Source organism: Elephantulus edwardii, unplaced genomic scaffold, assembly GCF_000299155.1.
Source record: "Elephantulus edwardii isolate Elephantulus edwardi_28Jun2011 unplaced genomic scaffold, EleEdw1.0 scaffold00026, whole genome shotgun sequence".
Taxonomy (NCBI): Eukaryota; Metazoa; Chordata; class Mammalia; order Macroscelidea; family Macroscelididae; genus Elephantulus; species Elephantulus edwardii.
Window position 1 is genome coordinate 1,316,916 of NW_006399776.1, and position 18,871 is coordinate 1,335,786.

Consider the following 18,871-nt stretch of genomic DNA (forward strand, 5'->3'; position numbering starts at 1 on the left):
ACAACCTTTCCCTATTTGGGGTGAGAAGCCCTTACTTTCTGGAAAAATAGAGAAGACAGAGGAAAGAGAAAGGATCCCTAAACTACCAAGAATGAAATAAGTAGGTCCCTAACTCCCTGGATTTGTGACAGTTTTTATTCCATTCTCCATCTCTCTATTCAATAAACTTGAAATTAACACCTGCTGACACTAAGGATTAGGATAAGGATTGAATGGAGGGTCAGAGAAAAAAGGAAGACCTTCAACAAGATGGGCTGACACAGTGACTATAAAATGGGTGAGGGCATATCAGAGATCATGAGGATGGTGCATGATATGGTAAAGTTCAGCTCTGTTGTTCATAGAGTCACCATGAGCTGTAGTAAACTCGATGGCACCTAACCACAACAAGGGCTAAAAAGATTAATAGGACACAGAGATTTAACAGCTCCTGTCCTTGGAGGAGGCCAGAAGATGCTGGGTTCCTTTGTCTCAGCTCTATTTCTTCCTCAATCTGTACTCACCCATGGGAGTCAATGAACCAAACAGGAGGGACCATGTCAGAGTGAGTTGGCAGCTCATGATGAAAATGATAACAGGGTCCAGTTACTGGAGCACCCCAAAATGGAGACTCTAGGGGGGGCAAAAAGAGGAGTGAGAGAATGAGCTTCAGCTGTTCTGGAGAAATCAAGCCAGTGAAGGTCACAGTGGGCAGCAATCAGCAGGATATTCCCTCACAAGTCTAATTCATTTAGCAAATACTTAGTGAACATCCACTTATTATGTATCAGACACTGACCTAGGAACAATCATTTAAACAAGGAACAAAATGAACAGAAATCCCTGCCTTCACAGAATTTGCCTAAGATTGATTTGAAAACCTTGTTTTGCTCTAACTTCTTACAGAGAGAGCACCTTCGTTGGACAGAGCCTTGCTTGCGGACAAGAAGACTGGTCTGAGGTGCCAGCCCTGCTCTTAGTTCACAGTCCTAGACAGAACATAATCAGTCTAGATCTTGGCTTCCTCTTCTGGCTACAGAAGTAAATAAGCCTGACTTGCCTCCCCGAGCTTGATACATTGATTGCCAGAATCAATATGGGAATGAAATGGGATTCAAATAAAGTGGCAGGTGTTATGCAAATGTGATATGAAGGAGTAAGCTGGAGCCTGAATGCTTTATGTGGAGTCAAAATGTAGTACTAGATGGTATGTGTTTGATGCCAACTCCTACTCTCTCTCCATAAGTCAACAAACCACCCAAGGACAACAGGTCGGTAAGAGGCTTCAAGGGACTCAGGCTGGGACTCCTGAGAAGCACAGGAAATGACTAAGGTCAGAGAATACCTCCTAAAGGTAATTGGTGACTGAGGATAGGGAGGAAAGTGAGGACTAGGGAAAACTTCATCTCCATCCTAATTCTCAGGGCTCTGGATGGGTTATCTAATCACAGAGGTGGGGGATTTTTAAGGATCACTTCATCACCATTCCTAGCTCCCACCAAACAGATGAAGAAATTTAGACCTTATCCTAACTCGGCTAGCAGTCCTCTGCTACTTCATTCATCCATTGGAGGAGTGTGTTCAGATGCTTGCCAGTGTGTGTGTGTGTGTGTGTGTGTGTGTGAGCGCGCACGCGCGCGCACTGAGCCTTTGAGAGGATGTTGAAGACCTATGCTCTGGACGGATGTTGGAGATGGAAGGCTGGATTGGCTGAAATGGCTATAGTGGTCTTTTCATACCCAGGATGTTCACCCTTTCACCCCTATTCCTACTGCCATGTCTCCTGGACCCTGGGCCCTAAACATCAGTGTAGTCCTCAGCCTCTAGACACATGGGTAAACAAGCTCTCAGGCCAGGCTGTGAAGCGAAAGGTATGCTTAATAGCTACTCCTTGAGAGTGGATAACCTTTAAGGTTTCACACAGTAACATGGATGCAGATCTTTCCAACAACTCTAAAAGGAAGATACAGTCAAGAGGTGGAGGAGTGAGAGGCTCCAGGCAGTGGCAGAACCAGGGAGAGTACAAGGCTTACCTGGTTCATGCCTCACAGGGTCACTTTCCCAGCCCAAAGTCCTAGAATGGTGACTGTGGAGTGGGCGAGGATGAATCAAGACCACAGGCACATTGATCTGTTCCCAAGGGAAGAATGAACCACAAAGGCCCAAAGGTTCCTCCCCGGCATGATGTTCTGGTTTTTAGAGGTGGCTCAACGAGATTCCTTAAACCCAAGTAAGTCAGGCCACCCAGCAATCCTAAATCCAGAAGAGTACAGACTTGTAAAACCTTGGTGGGAAAGAGGGCAGACCCTAACAGAGCCCCCACCCATTTTGGCCTTAGACTAAGATCTCAGGCACAAGCGGGCAGGAATTCCCCTTCCCTGGGAAACAAGTGGGAGCTGAGGCTCCCTCTGTGCTCGTGGCCCTTCCCTTAGAGCACCCACCCCCGGGATGGCTGAGACTCACCGCGCAAAGAAGCCCTCGCTGTCTGACCTGCCTGCACCCTTGGTGTCCTGGACTCCAGGCTGCGGATGGGCTCCGCACGGCTCCACGGCTCCACGCGGTGTCTTGTGTGAAGGGGCAGTAGCGCTGCGCGGGCGGGCAGGGCCGGGACCGGCGAGGCGGGGCGGGGCAGGGTGGGGCGGGACAGGGGCGGCGCGGGGACCCGCGGAGGTGCTCCCCAGCCCTGGGCGCATAAGGTGAGGCTGCGCGCAGTCCAGGGGCTCAGGTGGCGGGACTCGTCCAATCCATGCCCTCGCAGGGCTAATGCGGCCACGTGGAAGGACACGGGGATGTCTCCCCAGATCCTTTCCACACTGTGGGATCTGGGCTTCAGAACCGACAGGGTTAGCCAAGGCTTACAGGACAAGTCAGGCATCAAAGCAAGGCAACTGTCCAGAGACCTTCCAAGCGTGAGAGATATCCAGACTCTTGGGGTTCGCAGGGTGATCTCAGTGTCCCGTCGCCTGATGAGCCGCGCCTGCGCCCCTGCAGAATCCAGGATTACAACGCTAGGTTTGCTCAGGAGACACCCACGGGGATGGGCTTGGGGTGTGGAGAAGGAGGGATGGAGAGTAGACTGAAGGAAGGAGGGTGGCTCAGCAGAACTTCCAGTGCGTTCTGAGAAGGTTGGGGACGGCTGAGAGTGGGGGACTAGAAGGTACCCCATTCCACTTTGGTTACAGCCAGGTCTGTAGGAGGTCCAGAAGAGCCTCGTGGAGAGAAAGGGCGCTCACTTTTGGTGACTGAACGTCCAGTATCTTCCCTTGTCCATCCTCAACAGCGCTGCGTGTGAGGTTTGACCAAGAGGCGAGAGGCTGTCACGGGCGCTTTGCTTTGAAAAGACGCAGGTAAGGAAAGCTGGGCCCTGTGTGGGTGGGTGGGTGGTGGGCAGTGTGCCCGCGGTGTCCCTGAGGGTCTGGAACTGGCCTTGAAGTGCCTTCCCCACCCTGGCCCTAGAGGCGCACTTCTGAGTCTATGTAGACCAAGCTCTCATCAGGTTGTGATTCTGCAAAGAAAGTTTAAATGAACCTAAAAGGATGCAAGGGAAACTCAATAAGGCTCAAGGTGTCACAAGATCTGCAGACATAGAATCTTTATTTTGGTGTAACTGGATTATGGCTGTTTTGGCTTACCTGATCCAACATCCCTGAGATCCTTACTTTCTGGGGAGTTCTGCTCCAATCCATTTTTCAGATTCTGTTCTGTTTCTTCACCTAGTTTCTCCTTTGCTGAAACCACATGCACACACCTTCCTTTAAGAGGAGCGTCGTGGACAGAAGGTCCTTCTAGAGTTCCACTAGCCAGCTGGAGCTTTAAACTTTTAATAGTCAGCCTCAAGTGGAGAAATAAACCATTACCTTGCAGTCGCTGGGCATTACCAATTAGCATTCCTGGCAGCTTTGTAGAGAACTAGTACTCTGTAGCAAATGGTTTCTGGTTGATAGGCAGAGAAAGACTTTTGGAAGAAGATCTGGTCAGGCTACAAAAAAAAACGTTATAGAGCACTAACCAAGCTTGTAAATAACTTTAAAAGCTAATGCCTGGTGTTGTACAGGCTCAATTTTCTTAAAGACTGTATCTGTTGTCTTCTTCTCTTATATACAAGGACACCCCACTTCATCCTAGGGTAAGGATTATATAATTGTATTATATCTGGGAATGAAAGAGACTTCAATATTTGAGATCTTCCATAGATCAGGTGAGAGAGTAGGACCTCTGTGGGGGGTTGACCTACTCCACTGAGAAATTTGTCACCGGGTCCTCTGATGGAGTGTTTCTAGATTTTTGTGTTCCTGAGAATGGGAGAACCAGTGGCTTTACATCTTGTGTCTGTGTCTCTGTGTTTTTATAAGTTTGTGTGCTTTGTGATTGTGTGCATATTTAAACACAGAAGAATTGGGTCCAGTGAACATTTCATAAGATTTTTTTCAGATTAGGGGAAAAAAACCCTCTACTGTCAGATTCCACTTGTCGAGGCAGTGAGGAAGGTGCTCCAGAGGAGAACATGAGCTTTGTGTAAATGTTTCATTCCAGTCCCACTTCTTCATGCAGGAAGCCTGATAGTTTAATAATGAAAAATTAGGATAAGGTTCATGGAAAATAAGCTTTAAATTTGGCAATGTGAGTTCAGGAAGAGTTAAGTCATTAAGCTATACAAGAAAATAATTGAGAAATACTTTATTCACTGTCTTTTTAAATTGCTATAAAATTTACCATTTGTATTTTTGCTTAGTCATGTTTAATAAATATTTGGAAGAGTTAAGACTAATTTAACACTGTTCGTCTATACTTAAAATACAGTAAGCTTTTGTTAGTGTTTCTTTGATGCACCATGTTAAGGGAGATGAGTCACTCTGGTAAAATATTTTATAACCTTCCTTTTAAAAATAAAAGCTGATATAGTTAAAACAGTATGTGACCCTACCAAAGTAAATAGTGTTGTTATGTGTGTCATGTACCACCAAGTTGGAACCAATGCATAGCTGACCTTCCAGTGGGTTTTCAGAGGCAGTTAATTAGCTGAAAGGAGACTGCCCATCCTCCTATGGAGAAACTGGCAAATTTGAACCATGTGTTTATTATTATTTGCTTATACTGTAAATATTTGATTTTAAAATGTCCCTATGTAGAATTTATTCTTATCAATAGCAACTTGGCTTTATCTCTGCATCTTATTAATTAGTATAGTCTACACTTTATTGCCTTTTCCTGACAACTTTTCATCAAACTGTAATGGCTTCTGTGGAGGAATTGTGAATGAAAAATTCTTAGCTCAGTAATCATCTCCCTTAAATACAAGTTAAATACTGGTTTAAAGAAACAATTCAGTCCTCACTGAAGAAGCAAAATCAGAGCAGTCCTAGTTGAAGAAGCAAAATTTTTAAAAGACTTTAACAATATATAATGACAGCCAGCTTGATACAAACTGTAAGTAGAAAGCCTGCAATGGCAAGCTCAGGAGAGGCATCACGAGCCCTTTGAGCAGCCTACTTCAAAAGACTGTATTATCACCAGCACTACGGAGAGTGAAGGGAGCTCTGGAAGAATAGTCGACAGGAAGTTGCACTGCTAACCCAAATGTGGCACTTCTCTGGCAGTTCAAATCCATCAGTGACTCCAAGGAAAAAAGATGAGCATGCTCCTTCCATGCACTTTACAGCCTTGGGTACTCACTGGAGGGTCAGCTATTAATCTATCCTGATTCAGCAACTATGAATGAGTGTGTGAGTGTGTGATGGAGAGTGACATATGGTTAAAGCAGAGGGATCCTCTGCCATTTTTGAGTGGAAGACCTGTTTCCCTCTGTCAAGATATTTGGTTGCTATGTAACAGAAACGCTGCCCTTGTTTTCTAAGAGGGACATTAAGTTTCCAGCAAACCATGACTAAACTGGGAAGAACTAGTTCTAAGGCCTGTTTAAATATCACTGTTACAGATTTTACAAGATACTTTCAATCATAAATTTTTACCCATCTTCAGCTAGGGTTGGAATAGATATTTCTGAGTCATTTAAACATGTTTATTCATGCCTCGGTCTGTGCTCATTTTGGAGAGTCCAACTACTGAAGAGATTTTAAAAAAATTGTGACATTACAGATTGAGGGAATTGGTCAAATACCTTCCTGCCCACTTCTCAGCCTGGCACTGGTGATACTAAGTTAATGTTGACTAGAAGAACACAGCGTGAAGAACAGATACACGGCAAGGAGGAAGCAGGGCTCCCTCTTGTGTACAAAATCAGAATGAGTCACTCAAAGAGAAAGGAACTTAATCATATATTCATCATTTGCTATATATCCAGAGCCTGATTAGTATATGCTATTATATGCTATGTTCAGGAACTGCCAAGATAGAAAAGACAAGGTCTCTTTCTCCAAGAGCTTAGAGGCAAGTGGGAGACTGACATTCAAATTACAGTGCAATATAATCACTGTGTATGTTCAAATGTTAGAGGTGGGAACATCTGAATGGGCTTGATGCATCATACGGAACTTCACAGAGAAGGTAGCACGAGTTAAGACTTGAAGAGTGAGAAAGTATTTGCCAAAAGGGTGGGAGCATTCCAAGCTGAAGAAATAGCATAAATAAGGGCAATGAAGCTTGAAAGAGCATGTCATATGGAGGGAGAGATGAGTAGTTCAGTATTGTTAGAGATTCAGATGAGCAAAAAATGAAGACAGAAGGGTAAGTAGGATTAGATCATGACAGACTTTCTATGTGATGATGAGAAGATTAGAATTGTCCCAGAAATCATTATGAGCAGGGAAGTAAAAAGATGTTTGCTTGTTGGAAAAATTATTCTCACACCAGGCATGGGAAGATGAAATGAAATTGAGGCAGAGGTTTATAGGGGTAGAAATGGTTTCAAGTGGTAAAATGACCAAAGTCTTTGATTTATTTGATTGACACAGAATGGTGATGCCACCAAAGAGACAAAGGATAAACAGCAGGGTGGTTGTTGGGACCTGTTAAACTTGAGGCATCAGTGGACCATCCAAGTGGAAACGTTCATAAGGTAGTTGGCCTTTTGAGTTTGGAGTCTAGGTAGGAGGTCAACCTAAAGACACAGAAATGAAAACCATCAGCCAAACCAATGAATGAGATTGCCCAGGGAATCCTGACATAAACAAGAAGAGAACTGAAATATAACCTTGGGGAACATCAACATTTAAAAAAGAGAACAGAGAACCAGAAAAGAGCCAAGAATAAGGTGGCCAAAGGCAGGAGATTCGCAAGGATATATTGGCATGGAAGGCCAAGGAGAAGTTTGAGAAAAAAGGGAGTAATCAAGCTACAGCACCAAATAACTCGGAGAAGTCAAGAAGCATTAAACGTGAAATGTGCACATTGGATGTAACCCTTCGTGACTAATGGAGAAGATGGACATGGGGAGAAAAACCAGATTACAATGGTTGAGGAGATTAGTAAAAATATCAGTATAGACTATTGCTTTATTGAAATAAATTTGGCACTAAAGGGAGAGAATTAGTAGTATCTGGAGGGGACCCTGAGTGTCAGTAGAGTTCCCTTTCTTTGTTTTCTTAAAATGGGAGAATTTTAAGCATAAGCTTAGAATAGGAGGGAGGAAAAAGAGAATCTGAAAGAATTATGGAAGGTAAGAGAGTTGATAAGGAAGGAAGTGGATAAAGCAGGCAGGATTGGGATCCAGAGCCCAAGAAGATGGATTTGGAGCATTAGAAAAAGAAAAGTCATTTGTTCCTCTGAGATGGAGCTGAGGAAGGTGAGATGGAAGAGAGAAAGAAAGACCTTTTCCAGCTTAAAATTAATTTCAGAGGCCATGTGACTTGCCCCAAAGATTGAAGTAATATGTCTTCCTATCTCTCTGTTTGATTTCACACTATCCCTAGAGATAGCAAAGGAAGATAGCCAGCCCAGACGGAAAGTGTCAGGCGAGGAGTTAGGGTATATTATAAGAGAATCACAGCATACAGAAATGAAAGAAAATTCGGTATTCAATTACAGATGAGTATCAGCGAAATGTCACTTCCCGTCCAATGTTATAAATTAGCCAGTGAAGAACTGACACTAGACCCCGAATTACTTCCAGCGCAGGCCTCTCTCTGGAGAATGACTGGAGAGAGAGTAATGAAATGTATCATCAAAGTCAGAACTGATGCATAGCTGACCTTCTCTCAGAGGCAATTAATCACATGGGAGGAGATTGCTCATTTTTCTCCCAAGGAGCATTTGGTGGACTTGAACCATGTGTCATCAGGATCAAAGCTCAGCTTCTTGCCACTAGACCACCAGCGTTCCCTCCTTCCTAATCCAGCGGCTTCAATTTATCAATAATACTTTGTTCCAGGCATTGTTCTTACCATCTTATCTCACCTTATGCTCACAATGAGGTAGACCTTATTGTCCCCATTTTCACGAAAAGCAAGTCTCTGTAGTAGATTTTAAATGACTTGCAAGAGGCAGAGGCAGAATTTAGAGCTGCCTGACCCCAGAACATATTCTCTCACTATGAGAAACAGCATGGTTGGACTATAAACTACAACTTTCAGGGCAAAACAAAACTCCTGGACAGATCCCACTTAGGAAAATGAGCAGACCTGGGATCATAAATTTTTGGATTAGCCTGTACCTCCATTTTTAAACATCTCTGATATTGTGTGTACCCTATAAGCAATGACTGTCATAGTTTAATTGGCAGTATTTTCCTCTTTGTGGTACCTGAAATAATAGTACATCTTGCAAGCTAGTCTGTCTTAAATTTAACAAAATATATTAAGTTCAGGTACCATTTTCAAGAAAACAAAGATTCTCACCACTGGGCCAATTGGCAGCATCAGTATGGATGGTGAAGAGATTGAGATAGTTAACAGTTTTAGTTTACTTGGCTCCACAATCAACACTCTTGGTAACAGCAGCCAGGAAATCAAGAGATGAATTGCATTGGGAAAATCAGCTGTAAGGGACCTCTCAAGAGTACTGAAGAGCAATGACGCAGGACTGGAGACTAAGGTGTGCCTGATCCGGGCTATAGTCTTTGCAGTTACCTGCTATGCATTAGAGAGTTGGACAGTGAATAGGGTTGATAGAAAGAGAATTGATGCCTTTGAGCTGTGGTGCTGGAGAAGAGTGTTGAATATACCATGGAATGGTAGGAGAACAAACTGGTTTGTCCTGGAGAAGGTGAAGCCGGAGTGTTCCTTGGAGTCAAGGATTCTGAAGCTTCGTCTGACATACTTTGGGCATGTTGCAAGGAGGGACTGGCCCTTGGAGAGGGACATCATGTTTGGCAGAGTGGAGGGGCGGCGAAGGAGAGGAAGACCTTCGATGAGAAGGATCAATTCTGTGACTGGAGTGGTGGGAATGAGTGCGTTTGAGATGGCTAGGTTGGCACAGGATAGAACAGCATTTAGAGCTCTTGTACATAGGGTCTCTATGAGTTTCAAGCGACTCGATGGCATATAACAACAACAACAACAACCATTTTCAAGTTTCTAGTCTGCCAAAGAAAGATGGAAATTAAACAAGCTGAAATCAGGAAAGAGATAGCCTTCTCTGTTGCTTTACTAGAGGCCAGTTTGAGCTGAGATGAGACCTGGGGAATGAGGGGTGTGTTTTAAGCGAAGAGAAGGACCTGTCTTGGGGATGTGTGGGGCAGAAGGACACCTGGCCCCTGCCTGGTGGAGGACAAGTGGTCCTTCAGTGCTTACTGAAGTGAAGGAAGTTAAGCTCCATTGTTCTGGAGTTTCTCAAGCCATGGTGCTTGAGATAGCTGGACAGACCAGAGTGGCCAGTAACAAGCTTGGAAAGCAGCCTTCTGATGATGTCTTTGGGACTATATACTTAGCAGGGGTGTCTGACCTTTGTTTCTTTCGGTATTAGGGAAGAAAAGCCAATCTTTCTGTAATTTGTATTATCTTTCACCCTCATGCCTTCACTTGCAAGTAAATATAGCACTTTTTATGTTCTGTGAACTCTCAGCTTCTGCAATAGGCCTGAGGGAGATAAAAGAGAATTATACTTCTTAGGACAGTATTAGGGGGAGCAGAGAAGCCTCTAGAGCAATGATGATACAATTTAAGGGATGTAGGGGTTAGAAAGAGACCATAGGACAACAGAGATTGATTGCTAAGACCCTCATTCTGCCATCACCAGAGATAGGATCTGGGCATGAGGGGTGTAGAATCCAGGTACAGTGGAGCCTGATGAGTCATGGAAATATCAGTTCCAGGAGGAAATAGGAACCTTGCTTTGTTTTACTCTGCTCTGCCTTGAGCACCAATAGCAGTGTCTGGTCCATAGAAGACATCCTAAGTATTTATTATTCTGCACAGTGCCTCCTTCCTCTGCACACCATCGCCAAAATGCCGGCTCTGGGACACACATTCCCCTTCTATGCTGGCCCCAAGCCGAACTTCCCAATGAATACTGCCTTGGCCGTCATCATTACCGTTTTTCTGATGGCACTGGTCACCTTCATCATTATCCTTCCTGGCATTCGGGGCAAAATGGTAAGAAACAAACTGAGCCCTGGGGACCCCGGCCCCAGAACGATCTCAGCTTCTGTTTGACCACAACCAAGGTCAGGAAAGATTCCAGCAGCCTCTTGAGACGTGTTTTTACACCACACTGAAACCCACTATATAACCCACCGCCATCCACTGAGTCAAGAGTTATTACTGAGCACACACCAGGTGCCAGCTGACCACAATTTTAGAACTCCCCTCTAAATTTGACAACAGGAAGGGTGGGCCTGGAGGGAGGGAATACCTTACTAAACCTACTGCCCTGTTACTCAGAGGCTGTTCTGGCTGCTGCGGGTAGTGACCAGCTTGTTCATCGGCTCTGTCATCCTGGGTGAGTGCTAAGTGCAGTTGATTTGGGCAGTTGCTCTCATTCCATCTTGCTTCCCAAGTCTGTTTCTCTTCAGGCTTTGCTTCTTTATAGCAGCTCCTGCTTCCGACTGGCCTTCCAGACCCCCTTATCACTATGTCCACATGCCCTAATCTTATTCTTGCCCTGAGAAATACAGGTCCCTGGGAAAACCTTGCTAGAAGTGTTTCCCCAACTGCCCTTATTTGATTCATAATTGTGTCTGGGGGAGAAGACCGCTGGGGACCAGAAGAGAGGAAACCTGGGAGGAGGACTGCTTGCTTTGCTTTGGTGATTAGGCAAACAGAAGAGATCAAAGGCCTCTCCATTGAAACGTCAGATTAACCATTCTGTTAAGTTAACCATTATGTTAAGTTTTCCTCTCCCAGTTGCTAAATGGCTTTCCCTTAATGGAGATGGGGAGAGGAAAGAATGTAAGGGAGGAAAAGAATGTGATTAAAGGATATCTTAGGGGAGCTCTGGTGGCCTAGTGGCAAGGAGCTGAAACTATAATCCCACAGGCACACGGTTCGAATCCACCAGATGCTCTGCCGGGAAAAGGAGGAACAATCTCCTCCTGTACCAGTCAGATCTGATTTGACGGTACACTCACACAAAAATAATAAAAGGATATCTTAGACTCTGGCCCATTTCTTTATCTCTACGATTGTTTGTGGACATAGCATGCACAGAGCTAGTTTCTGCGTATATATTCAGTTAAGAGCAAAGCAAGCATGGACCCCCTGCATTGCCCCAATTCAGTAAAGACCAATTCCCCCTGAGTTCTCACATGTCTGGTTCTCCAAACCCAGCTGTGAATTTCAGTTCTGAGTGGTCTGTGGGCCAGGTCAGCACCAACACATCATACAAGGCCTTCAGTTCTGAGTGGATCAGCGCCGACATAGGGCTGCAGGTCGGGCTGAGAGGAGTCAACATAACACTCACAGGTGGGTGAGGGAGGGCACTCATCTGTGGGGGGAGGAAGGGCTCTGCTCTGGGTCTCTGGGAATCTTGGTTTGGTTCATTAAACTTTAGGATGTCTGCCACTGATTCGTGGATGTTGCGAGGAAAGAAAGGAGAAAGATTCAGAGGGCTTGGAAGCTACCATCTCTCAACTGAGACTAGCTGTTCTCTCTGCCCAGTGAGAGTGAGCTCCTGTCCAGGTGAAAGCCCACTCTCTAGGCCTCAGGCCCCTGCTAAGCACAGACGACCCTTCCCTAGGAACTCCGGTGCAGCAGCTGAATGAGACCATTAATTACAATGAGGAGTTCACCTGGCGCCTGGGTGAAAACTATGCTAAAGAGTTCACAAATGCACTGGCAAAGGGGTTGCCCAACCCTGTGCTTTACCTAGCTGAGAAGTTCACCCCAAGCAGCCCATGTGGCCTGCACCGCCAGTACCGTCTAGCAGGACACTACACATCGGCCACACTGTGGTGAGTATGGGAAGGGATCATGGGGGTGGAGGTCCTGCTGGCTTGCACCCAGGAATGTGATTGTACCCATCCTTCTATTCATATGGAGGTCTGTGTTGGGATAGGCTGACACTAGTCACCATTGAACTTGACTGGCAAGCCCATGGGCAAGAATTCCTGCCTCACATCCTTAGGTCTTCCAGCTGGTAGAGGGGGCCTAGACTAGTCCTTATAGAGTTCTGGTTCTCCAGGGTGGCTTTTCTCTGCTGGCTGCTGACCAATGTGATGCTGTCCATGTCGGTGCTGGTCTATGGCGGCCACATGCTGCTGGCCACAGGCATCTTCCAGCTGTTGGCATTGGTCTTCTTCTCCATGGCCACTACTCTCATCCCATCCTGTCCGCTGCACCTGGGCCCTGTCACACTGAACACTTACCATGGGCCTGCTTTCTGGATCACACTGGCCACAGGTGAGGTCCAGCTCTGAAGACAGGTACTGGAGTGCCCAGGATAGGGAGGGAAGGTTAGAGACTATCATGCTGGTAAGGTTGAGGGTCAGCCTCTGGGGCTCAAGGCTGCCTTCTGCCTCTACAAAACTCCAAGACTTCTATTTCTTTCATTTCTGGTTTTCTCTCCTCAGATCCACTCTCCCTTCCTCCCCATATATGTCCAACTCCTCTGTATCTGCATAATTTTTCTCTTGCCCATGTTCATTATCTCATTCTTAGCTCTTTATTAAGATTTCCAACCTCATGTTTCTTTATGCCTCCTGCAAACATCCTGTGTTCTCTATTTCAGGCACCCTCCTCTGTTCCTGCCCCACCTTGTTATAAATTGCCCTGTAGTTTTACTCTTCCCTTATGCCCTTCCATCTGTCCTCCTGTGTCCTTCCCCATGCTTCTCTACGCTCTGTTCTCATTCTCTCTGCTGGGATGCAAGCGAAGGAGCACTGGACACGGAATCTAGAAAGCCAGAACAACAGAACTGTGACCCCAAATCAGTCACCCCTCTAAGCCTAAACTGCCCTGAAGCAGGGACTCTAGTTCTTTCTCAGAGACATTCCTATCTCAGAAGACATCTTTGGGACAGGATTACTGGCACTAAGTTTGTTGCCCTTGTCCATAGGACTGCTGTGCGTGCTGTTGGGCCTAGCCGTGACAGTGGCCCACCGGATGCAGCCCCACAGGCTGAAAGCCTTCTTCAACCAGAGCGCAGAGGAGGAGCCCATGCTGGAGTGGAGCCCTGAGGAAGGGGAACTCCTGAGCCCACGCTACCGATTGATGGCTGAGAGTCCTAAGACTCAGCACGTCCCTCTGTCAGAGGCATCCTCTGAGACCTGCTATGCAGAGGAGCATCTCAAGGATCCTGACTGCACGCTCTAATGTCCGTCTAACAGCCACTTGGACTTCCAGTTGGGCTCCAGATTCATTGGAGCCCTATAAGAACATCAGAGCCACCTACAGTGTAGGTTGTATGTATGTGACCCTCAGCTCCGATAAATAGGAAAGAAAGAAGTGCTCTGCACATGGGTATTATTTTGAAAAGGAGCCCTCTGATGCTATACAAGCATTCAGCATGTTTTTTGATCCTGTTGTCATGGCCAAGACCAAGCCATGAGCTGCTCTTCTTGAAGAACAAGCCCCTTTTCTTTGGTATCTGGCCTCTTTGAGGTGCCCCTGACATTCATTGAAACCCTACTTCTCTTAAATAATGTGGAGGATATTAGGATTATAGTGTAGTTTTCATTTAGTCCTTTTGCACGTTCCCCCCCTTTTGGGGGGCCTCTTTGTTCTAACTATTTTCCCCATTTTGTGTGACCTATTGGTACAATGAAAGACTGACTCTCTCTCTCTCTCTCTCTCTCTCTCTTTCTCTCTCTGTGTGAGAGAGAGAGAGTGACAACAGACAGACAAGGAGAGAGAGAAGAGACCATACTTCTTCCAAGTCTAACATTAACCAACTGTGATTCTCAATGAGCTTGTTTTCAATTTTGCCAAATAAAATTGTAACCTTTGACAATCTAAACAGTTCTAGGATTTATATTTTTATGCTTCGATGACATATACCCATGCCCTTAGACATCATCCCTAAAGAAGCCAAGTGTGAGGAGTTAGGGAATAAACTGCAAGACACTTTGGTCCTTCCTCACCGGGTCCACACAAACGGGAATGAGTGAGTTGCGACTCGGATGCTAGTATGGGTCGATTCCCCTAGGGGCCCACTAGAGGGCGCCAGGCTGTCAGAGGCTTTCCTGGAGGATTAAAGTAGTCTCCCTTCCGAGAAACAATTGCCTCCTCCTCCTCCTCCTGGCTTAGAGTGTATCAGACTAGGCTGCTTCCAGTGCACTGAAACCACTCCAGAGCGCGCGGGCCCAGATGCGCTGAAACCGTGAAAATGAAGGGGAAAAACTTTTCTTTCTTTTTCTAAAAAACAAAACAAAAGAAAAAAAGTTTATTTACAGCTCATCCTGGGAGGTTCCTTGAGCGCTTGCTGCTGTGTCCCAGTTTCGAAGATGCAGACGTCCTCAGCGCTAGGCCCCTCCCCTAGTTCTCTCAGTTCAGGCCCAGAGGGCATTGCTGCCCAGACCTCGGGCGCAATAGGAGGTGGGGGGTTTGCCCCCTTCATAGGTGGGTGGTCATGCTTAAATCTGGGTCCTCAGACTGCTTGTGCAGAGGGTTGTTGAGGATGAGAGAGTCTCCTCTCGCCTGGCCTTCATGGTCCTTGCCGCTTAGGTCCAGGAAGGTCTGAAGAGCTCTAGGCCGGGTGTAGTGGAGACTGACCACAGCCCCTCCGAGGAGAAGACACAGGATGCCTGTGGGGACGGGGTTTGGAATTAGGTGACAGCCTGGGCTGCGACCAGAAGCTGACCTGCCCTCCCTCATTTCTGGCATTTGAACATTCCCGAGAGTTCGCACACTAGCTGTCCATCAGCCCCTGTTACTCATCTGTAAAGCAAAATAGTGGCTGCCTACCTCTAGGAAATGAGGTGTTGAGCAGCTAATTTTTCTAATTAAGTTAATTCGCTACGAGGCGTGAACGCATTCATGAACTGGAAAGCTCGCAGCCATAGAAATCCTGTCCCCACACCCTCCCCGGGCCGGGCTCCTCGCGGTCCTCACCGGTGGCCAGGGTGACCCAGAAGGCGGCGCCATAGTGCGGGGTGAGCGCCGCGGAGCCAAGGCGGAGCGGGCATAAACGCACGGCGGAGATGGAGGCGAACGTGAAGACCGAGAAGAGCTCGAAGGCGCCAGTGGTCAGCAGCGCCAGACCTCCGTAGAGCGGGACCGGCATGGAGAGCAGCGCGTTGGCGAGGAGCCAGAAGCAGAAGGCCACCCTGCAGGAGGAGCGGCCGCGCGTGGTGAGCGGGAGGCACGCGCCAAGGGCCCCCCGAGGAAGGGAAGAGAACCCCGCATCTGCCGCCGGACTTTGCTGCATCCCGTAGACTCAAGCCTACGGTTCTGTCTGCTTGGAGAGAACTACCAGGAGACAGTTGGAAGCAGATCGCTAATTTCTTCCAGACCACCAGGGGCCCCACCGCCTTGCTCGGCAAGACTTGTCCTTTAGCCTAGGGCGAAAACTGGGGCTTGGACGGCAAAGGCAGGGCTCTGGGGAATCTCCGCGGAAGAGGCGGCTCCAGAGCTCTGAGCTATTGCTGAGTCTGTCCGGATTCCGGCTGTCCAGATGGACGGTGCGACCGTCTGACCCACCTAGGCGAACTGCTCCCCGCACCCCCCACCATCCACGCGCTCGGCCGCTCCCCCTGCGCTCACCACAGCGTGGCCGAGGCGTAGTGTCCCGCCAGGCGATACTGACGGTAGAGTCCGCACGGGCTGCTCGGAGTGAACTTCTCCGCCAAGTAGAGTACCGGGTCGGGCAGCCCCTTCTCCAGCGCCTCAGAGTACTCCTCCGCGTAGTTCTCGCCCAGACGCCAGCGGAACTGCTCGTTGTAATCGATGGTCTCGTTCAGCTGCTGCATTGGGGTCCCTGCAGGGGGCGGCGGAGTCGCGATTTTTATGTAAAACTGGGAGGAGGGGAGCAGCCGGGAGTGTACAGGAGTGGGGTTGGGTCGCCGGTGACGGAGGCTGGGGGAAATGTAATTCCACGAAAACCTAGAGTTATTTGAGTTGCTGAGCTCTAGATGATGCTCTAATTGCCCACCACCACATTCCCCCCAGGAGGGAGCTCTGGTGGCTTAGTGGTAAGGAGTTGCACTGCCAACTCAAACGCACTAAGTTCGAATCCACCTGCTGCTCCACTGCAGATTGGCTGGGCAATCTCCTCCCATGCGATACACTGTTTCTGAAAACCTGCTGGAGGGTAACTATGGGTCGGTTCTGACTCGTTAGTACACAATAAAAACAACATTTCCCCAAAGATAAGTCTGCCAGCCCCAGGAGCTCACTCTGCCCCAGGCCTCTCACCTGTGAGTGTGATATTAATGCCCTCCAGGCCCACGTGAAGACCCACACGGACACTGACACGCGCCGAACTGAAGGCCTTGTACGACGTGTTGGTGTCGACCCTCCCCACGAACCAATCTGCGCTGAAGTGCACGGCTGTGAGGAGAGGCAAGCGGGGCAGGTGTGGCGAGAGTTTAGAAGAATGATGGCGGGAGGTGGGACAGGAAATGGGGAGGGGACTCCTAAGAGTCTTACATGTGCCTGAGGGTGGAAAAGGAGCAGAATGATCCAGGACAAACCCCAACTTCCCACCTCTGGCCACTTTCTACCCTCTGCAGTCCCCACCCTGTACCCCAACACTCACCGACAATTTCGGCGCCTATAAACAGACTGAGAAGAACTCTGACCAGCCAGAACCAGCGCTGCAGGAATAGGCACCCAAATCAGGTACAGGCACTGACCAAGAGCAACCAAGATTTCTCAGGACCCCAGCCCCCTTTACTCTTTAGACCTGTACTTGCACCTCTTAATCACTCTCCCTATTACAGTCTTGGTATTTTGAGTTACGTTTGCTTTCCTAGCAAGTCCTGACTATTCCAACATTTCTGGTAATTCCTGGCTATGCGCCTCTGCCTCTCAGCCTCGGTTTCCTGTCTACAGCACAGCCCAAGCACCAGTGCCTTGGATTCTCTTAGACCTTTCCCTCTCCTAGTGGTCTGGCCTTAGTCCAACTTCCTCCTCGGGTCACTGCTAAGTGGGACTCAGTGAATCCATGAGAAGCGTCAGGCAGCAGGGGGTCACCTCCCCCAGGAGAGGGAGGGGGGAGAGTCACCAAAGAAGGTAGGAGGCGGGAGCACTGCCTCTCCAATACTCATAAATTCACCTGTTCCCGGGAAACAAACACAGCTCAAGAAGGGAAGATGTTTGAGTCTTCACATTTGGGGGCAAAAACCCGCACAACCTCTGTAGGGGGATCCTTGAGGGAGAATTAGGAAATGCACCTAACCTATTATAACTTCCAGATCTGTGCAGGATAGGGACACCTATACCCAGGCGTCTCAACCCAGCGTACAGTGGAAACAGCAGGCGAAACTGCTGATTATCTGTGCCGTTTTGGCAGTCAGGCAGGCATCTCTGGTCCCAATGTCCTGAAGACCAGATTGGGATGGAATTGCAGTCCGGAAAGAGGTGGGAAGCGCGGCAACACATGAAACCTAGACGTAGCCACTTCGCATAGCGCCAGTGGGCGCCGACTCTTGGATGTCCCGGGCTCTCCCAGTGCTTGGGACAAACGCTATGTGAGCTAAACTGTGTCTTCCTCCTTTGGGCCCTGGTTTGACCTTGGATAATGGCACTTGCTATTATAATCTAACCTGTCCTGGATCTCTGACATACAAGATCCAGGATGCTCCCCCACCCCCAAATCCAGACCCGGATTCTAGAGCGCGCTTACCGAACGGCCACGGATCCCAGGCGAGATGATCAGGAAGCTGGCGGCCAAAACCAGGAACACCAGGATGACCACGAGCAGCGGGCCACTGAACCCGGCTGCTTGCCGTGGCCGGGGATAGAAGGGGAGCTCCCCGTTCCACAGGGTCATGCTGCAACCCCCGCCGAGCGCTGAGCGCTGAGCGCGAGCCCAAGCGGGCGAGCCAAATCTGCAAGGAGCAAGGAGAGCTGGTACTTGTCGGCACCAAAGTTCCCCTTCCCTTTCCCCTCTGGGGCAGGTTGGCTAAATTCGAGCCCCGCGGGCTGCGTCGAGCTCTGTGTTAGCCAGCGGATTTATTTCTCACTAACGTCGGCCAGTTATTTTCCGGACTCTGAGGGCGCGCACAATATTTGTACATCGCGCGAAACCCGGACCCCTTTTATAGCAGCGTGAGTGGCGTGCCGCAGGGGTGTCAAGATTTGGCAACAGGGTCTGGGGCGGGTAGGGATTATGCAAATAAGGGACGGGGACTGTTATGCAAATAATTTTAGCCCCGCCCTCTCAGCTGGAAGGCAAGCGGCGTGTCCAGCTGCCCACACCTGGCGCTGGTCTAGCTGGAGAGGACACTCGCGCGCGCCAGCAAGTCTGAGGACTCAGCTGAGGTTGGCCGAGGAGCTGGAACTCTGGAGTGGGAGCCCAGGAGCAGAGCCAAGAATAGAAACAAAGCGTGCAGTCGGAAGTAGAACGCCTGAACCCGATTGGGACCCTAAATCAGAGGTTGGTCTGGGATTCGGGGCCTGAC

At 48.3% G+C, this 18,871-nt stretch overlaps 3 protein-coding genes across 3 annotated transcripts in view; 1 reads left to right on the forward strand and 2 right to left on the reverse strand.

Moving 5' to 3' along the window:
- The window catches only part of DUOX1 (dual oxidase 1), a 37,062-nt gene extending 36,501 nt beyond the window's left edge, over nucleotides 1–561 (reverse strand). Inside the window, exon 1 of the mRNA XM_006883196.1 lies at nucleotides 504–561. Within this exon, the coding sequence (XP_006883258.1) occupies nucleotides 504–561 (58 nt within the window). The remainder of the gene's footprint in view (nucleotides 1–503) is intronic.
- Nucleotides 562–10,319: 9,758 nt separating this feature from the next.
- Nucleotides 10,320–13,622, forward strand: DUOXA1 (dual oxidase maturation factor 1). The gene is made up of 6 exons (XM_006882944.1): nucleotides 10,320–10,466; nucleotides 10,755–10,812; nucleotides 11,640–11,774; nucleotides 12,049–12,262; nucleotides 12,493–12,710; nucleotides 13,366–13,622. The coding sequence occupies exons 1-6, from the start codon at nucleotides 10,320–10,322 to the stop codon at nucleotides 13,620–13,622; spliced, it is 1,029 nt and encodes a 342-aa protein (XP_006883006.1).
- A 1,239-nt stretch (nucleotides 13,623–14,861) lies between these two features.
- DUOXA2 (dual oxidase maturation factor 2) lies at nucleotides 14,862–18,240 on the reverse strand. The gene is made up of 6 exons (XM_006882945.1): nucleotides 18,094–18,240; nucleotides 17,005–17,062; nucleotides 16,662–16,796; nucleotides 16,011–16,224; nucleotides 15,360–15,574; nucleotides 14,862–15,052 (listed from the first exon to the last, which is right to left on the reverse strand). The coding sequence occupies exons 1-6, from the start codon at nucleotides 18,238–18,240 to the stop codon at nucleotides 14,862–14,864; spliced, it is 960 nt and encodes a 319-aa protein (XP_006883007.1).
- Nucleotides 18,241–18,871: the final 631 nt, after the last annotated feature.

Coding starts and splice junctions, on each gene's coding strand:
- DUOXA1 (XM_006882944.1), top strand. CDS start 10,320: ATGCCGGCTCTGGGACACACATTCCCCTTCTATGCTGGCCCCAAGCCG. Junction 12,263..12,492: donor TACACATCGGCCACACTGTG/GTGAGTATGGGA, acceptor CTGGTTCTCCAG/GGTGGCTTTTCTCTGCTGGC. Junction 12,711..13,365: donor CTGGATCACACTGGCCACAG/GTGAGGTCCAGC, acceptor CCTTGTCCATAG/GACTGCTGTGCGTGCTGTTG.
- DUOXA2 (XM_006882945.1), bottom strand. CDS start 18,240: ATGACCCTGTGGAACGGGGAGCTCCCCTTCTATCCCCGGCCACGGCAA. Junction 17,063..18,093: donor CTGGGATCCGTGGCCGTTCG/GTAAGCGCGCTC, acceptor CTATTCCTGCAG/CGCTGGTTCTGGCTGGTCAG. Junction 15,053..15,359: donor CTGGGTCACCCTGGCCACCG/GTGAGGACCGCG, acceptor CCGTCCCCACAG/GCATCCTGTGTCTTCTCCTC.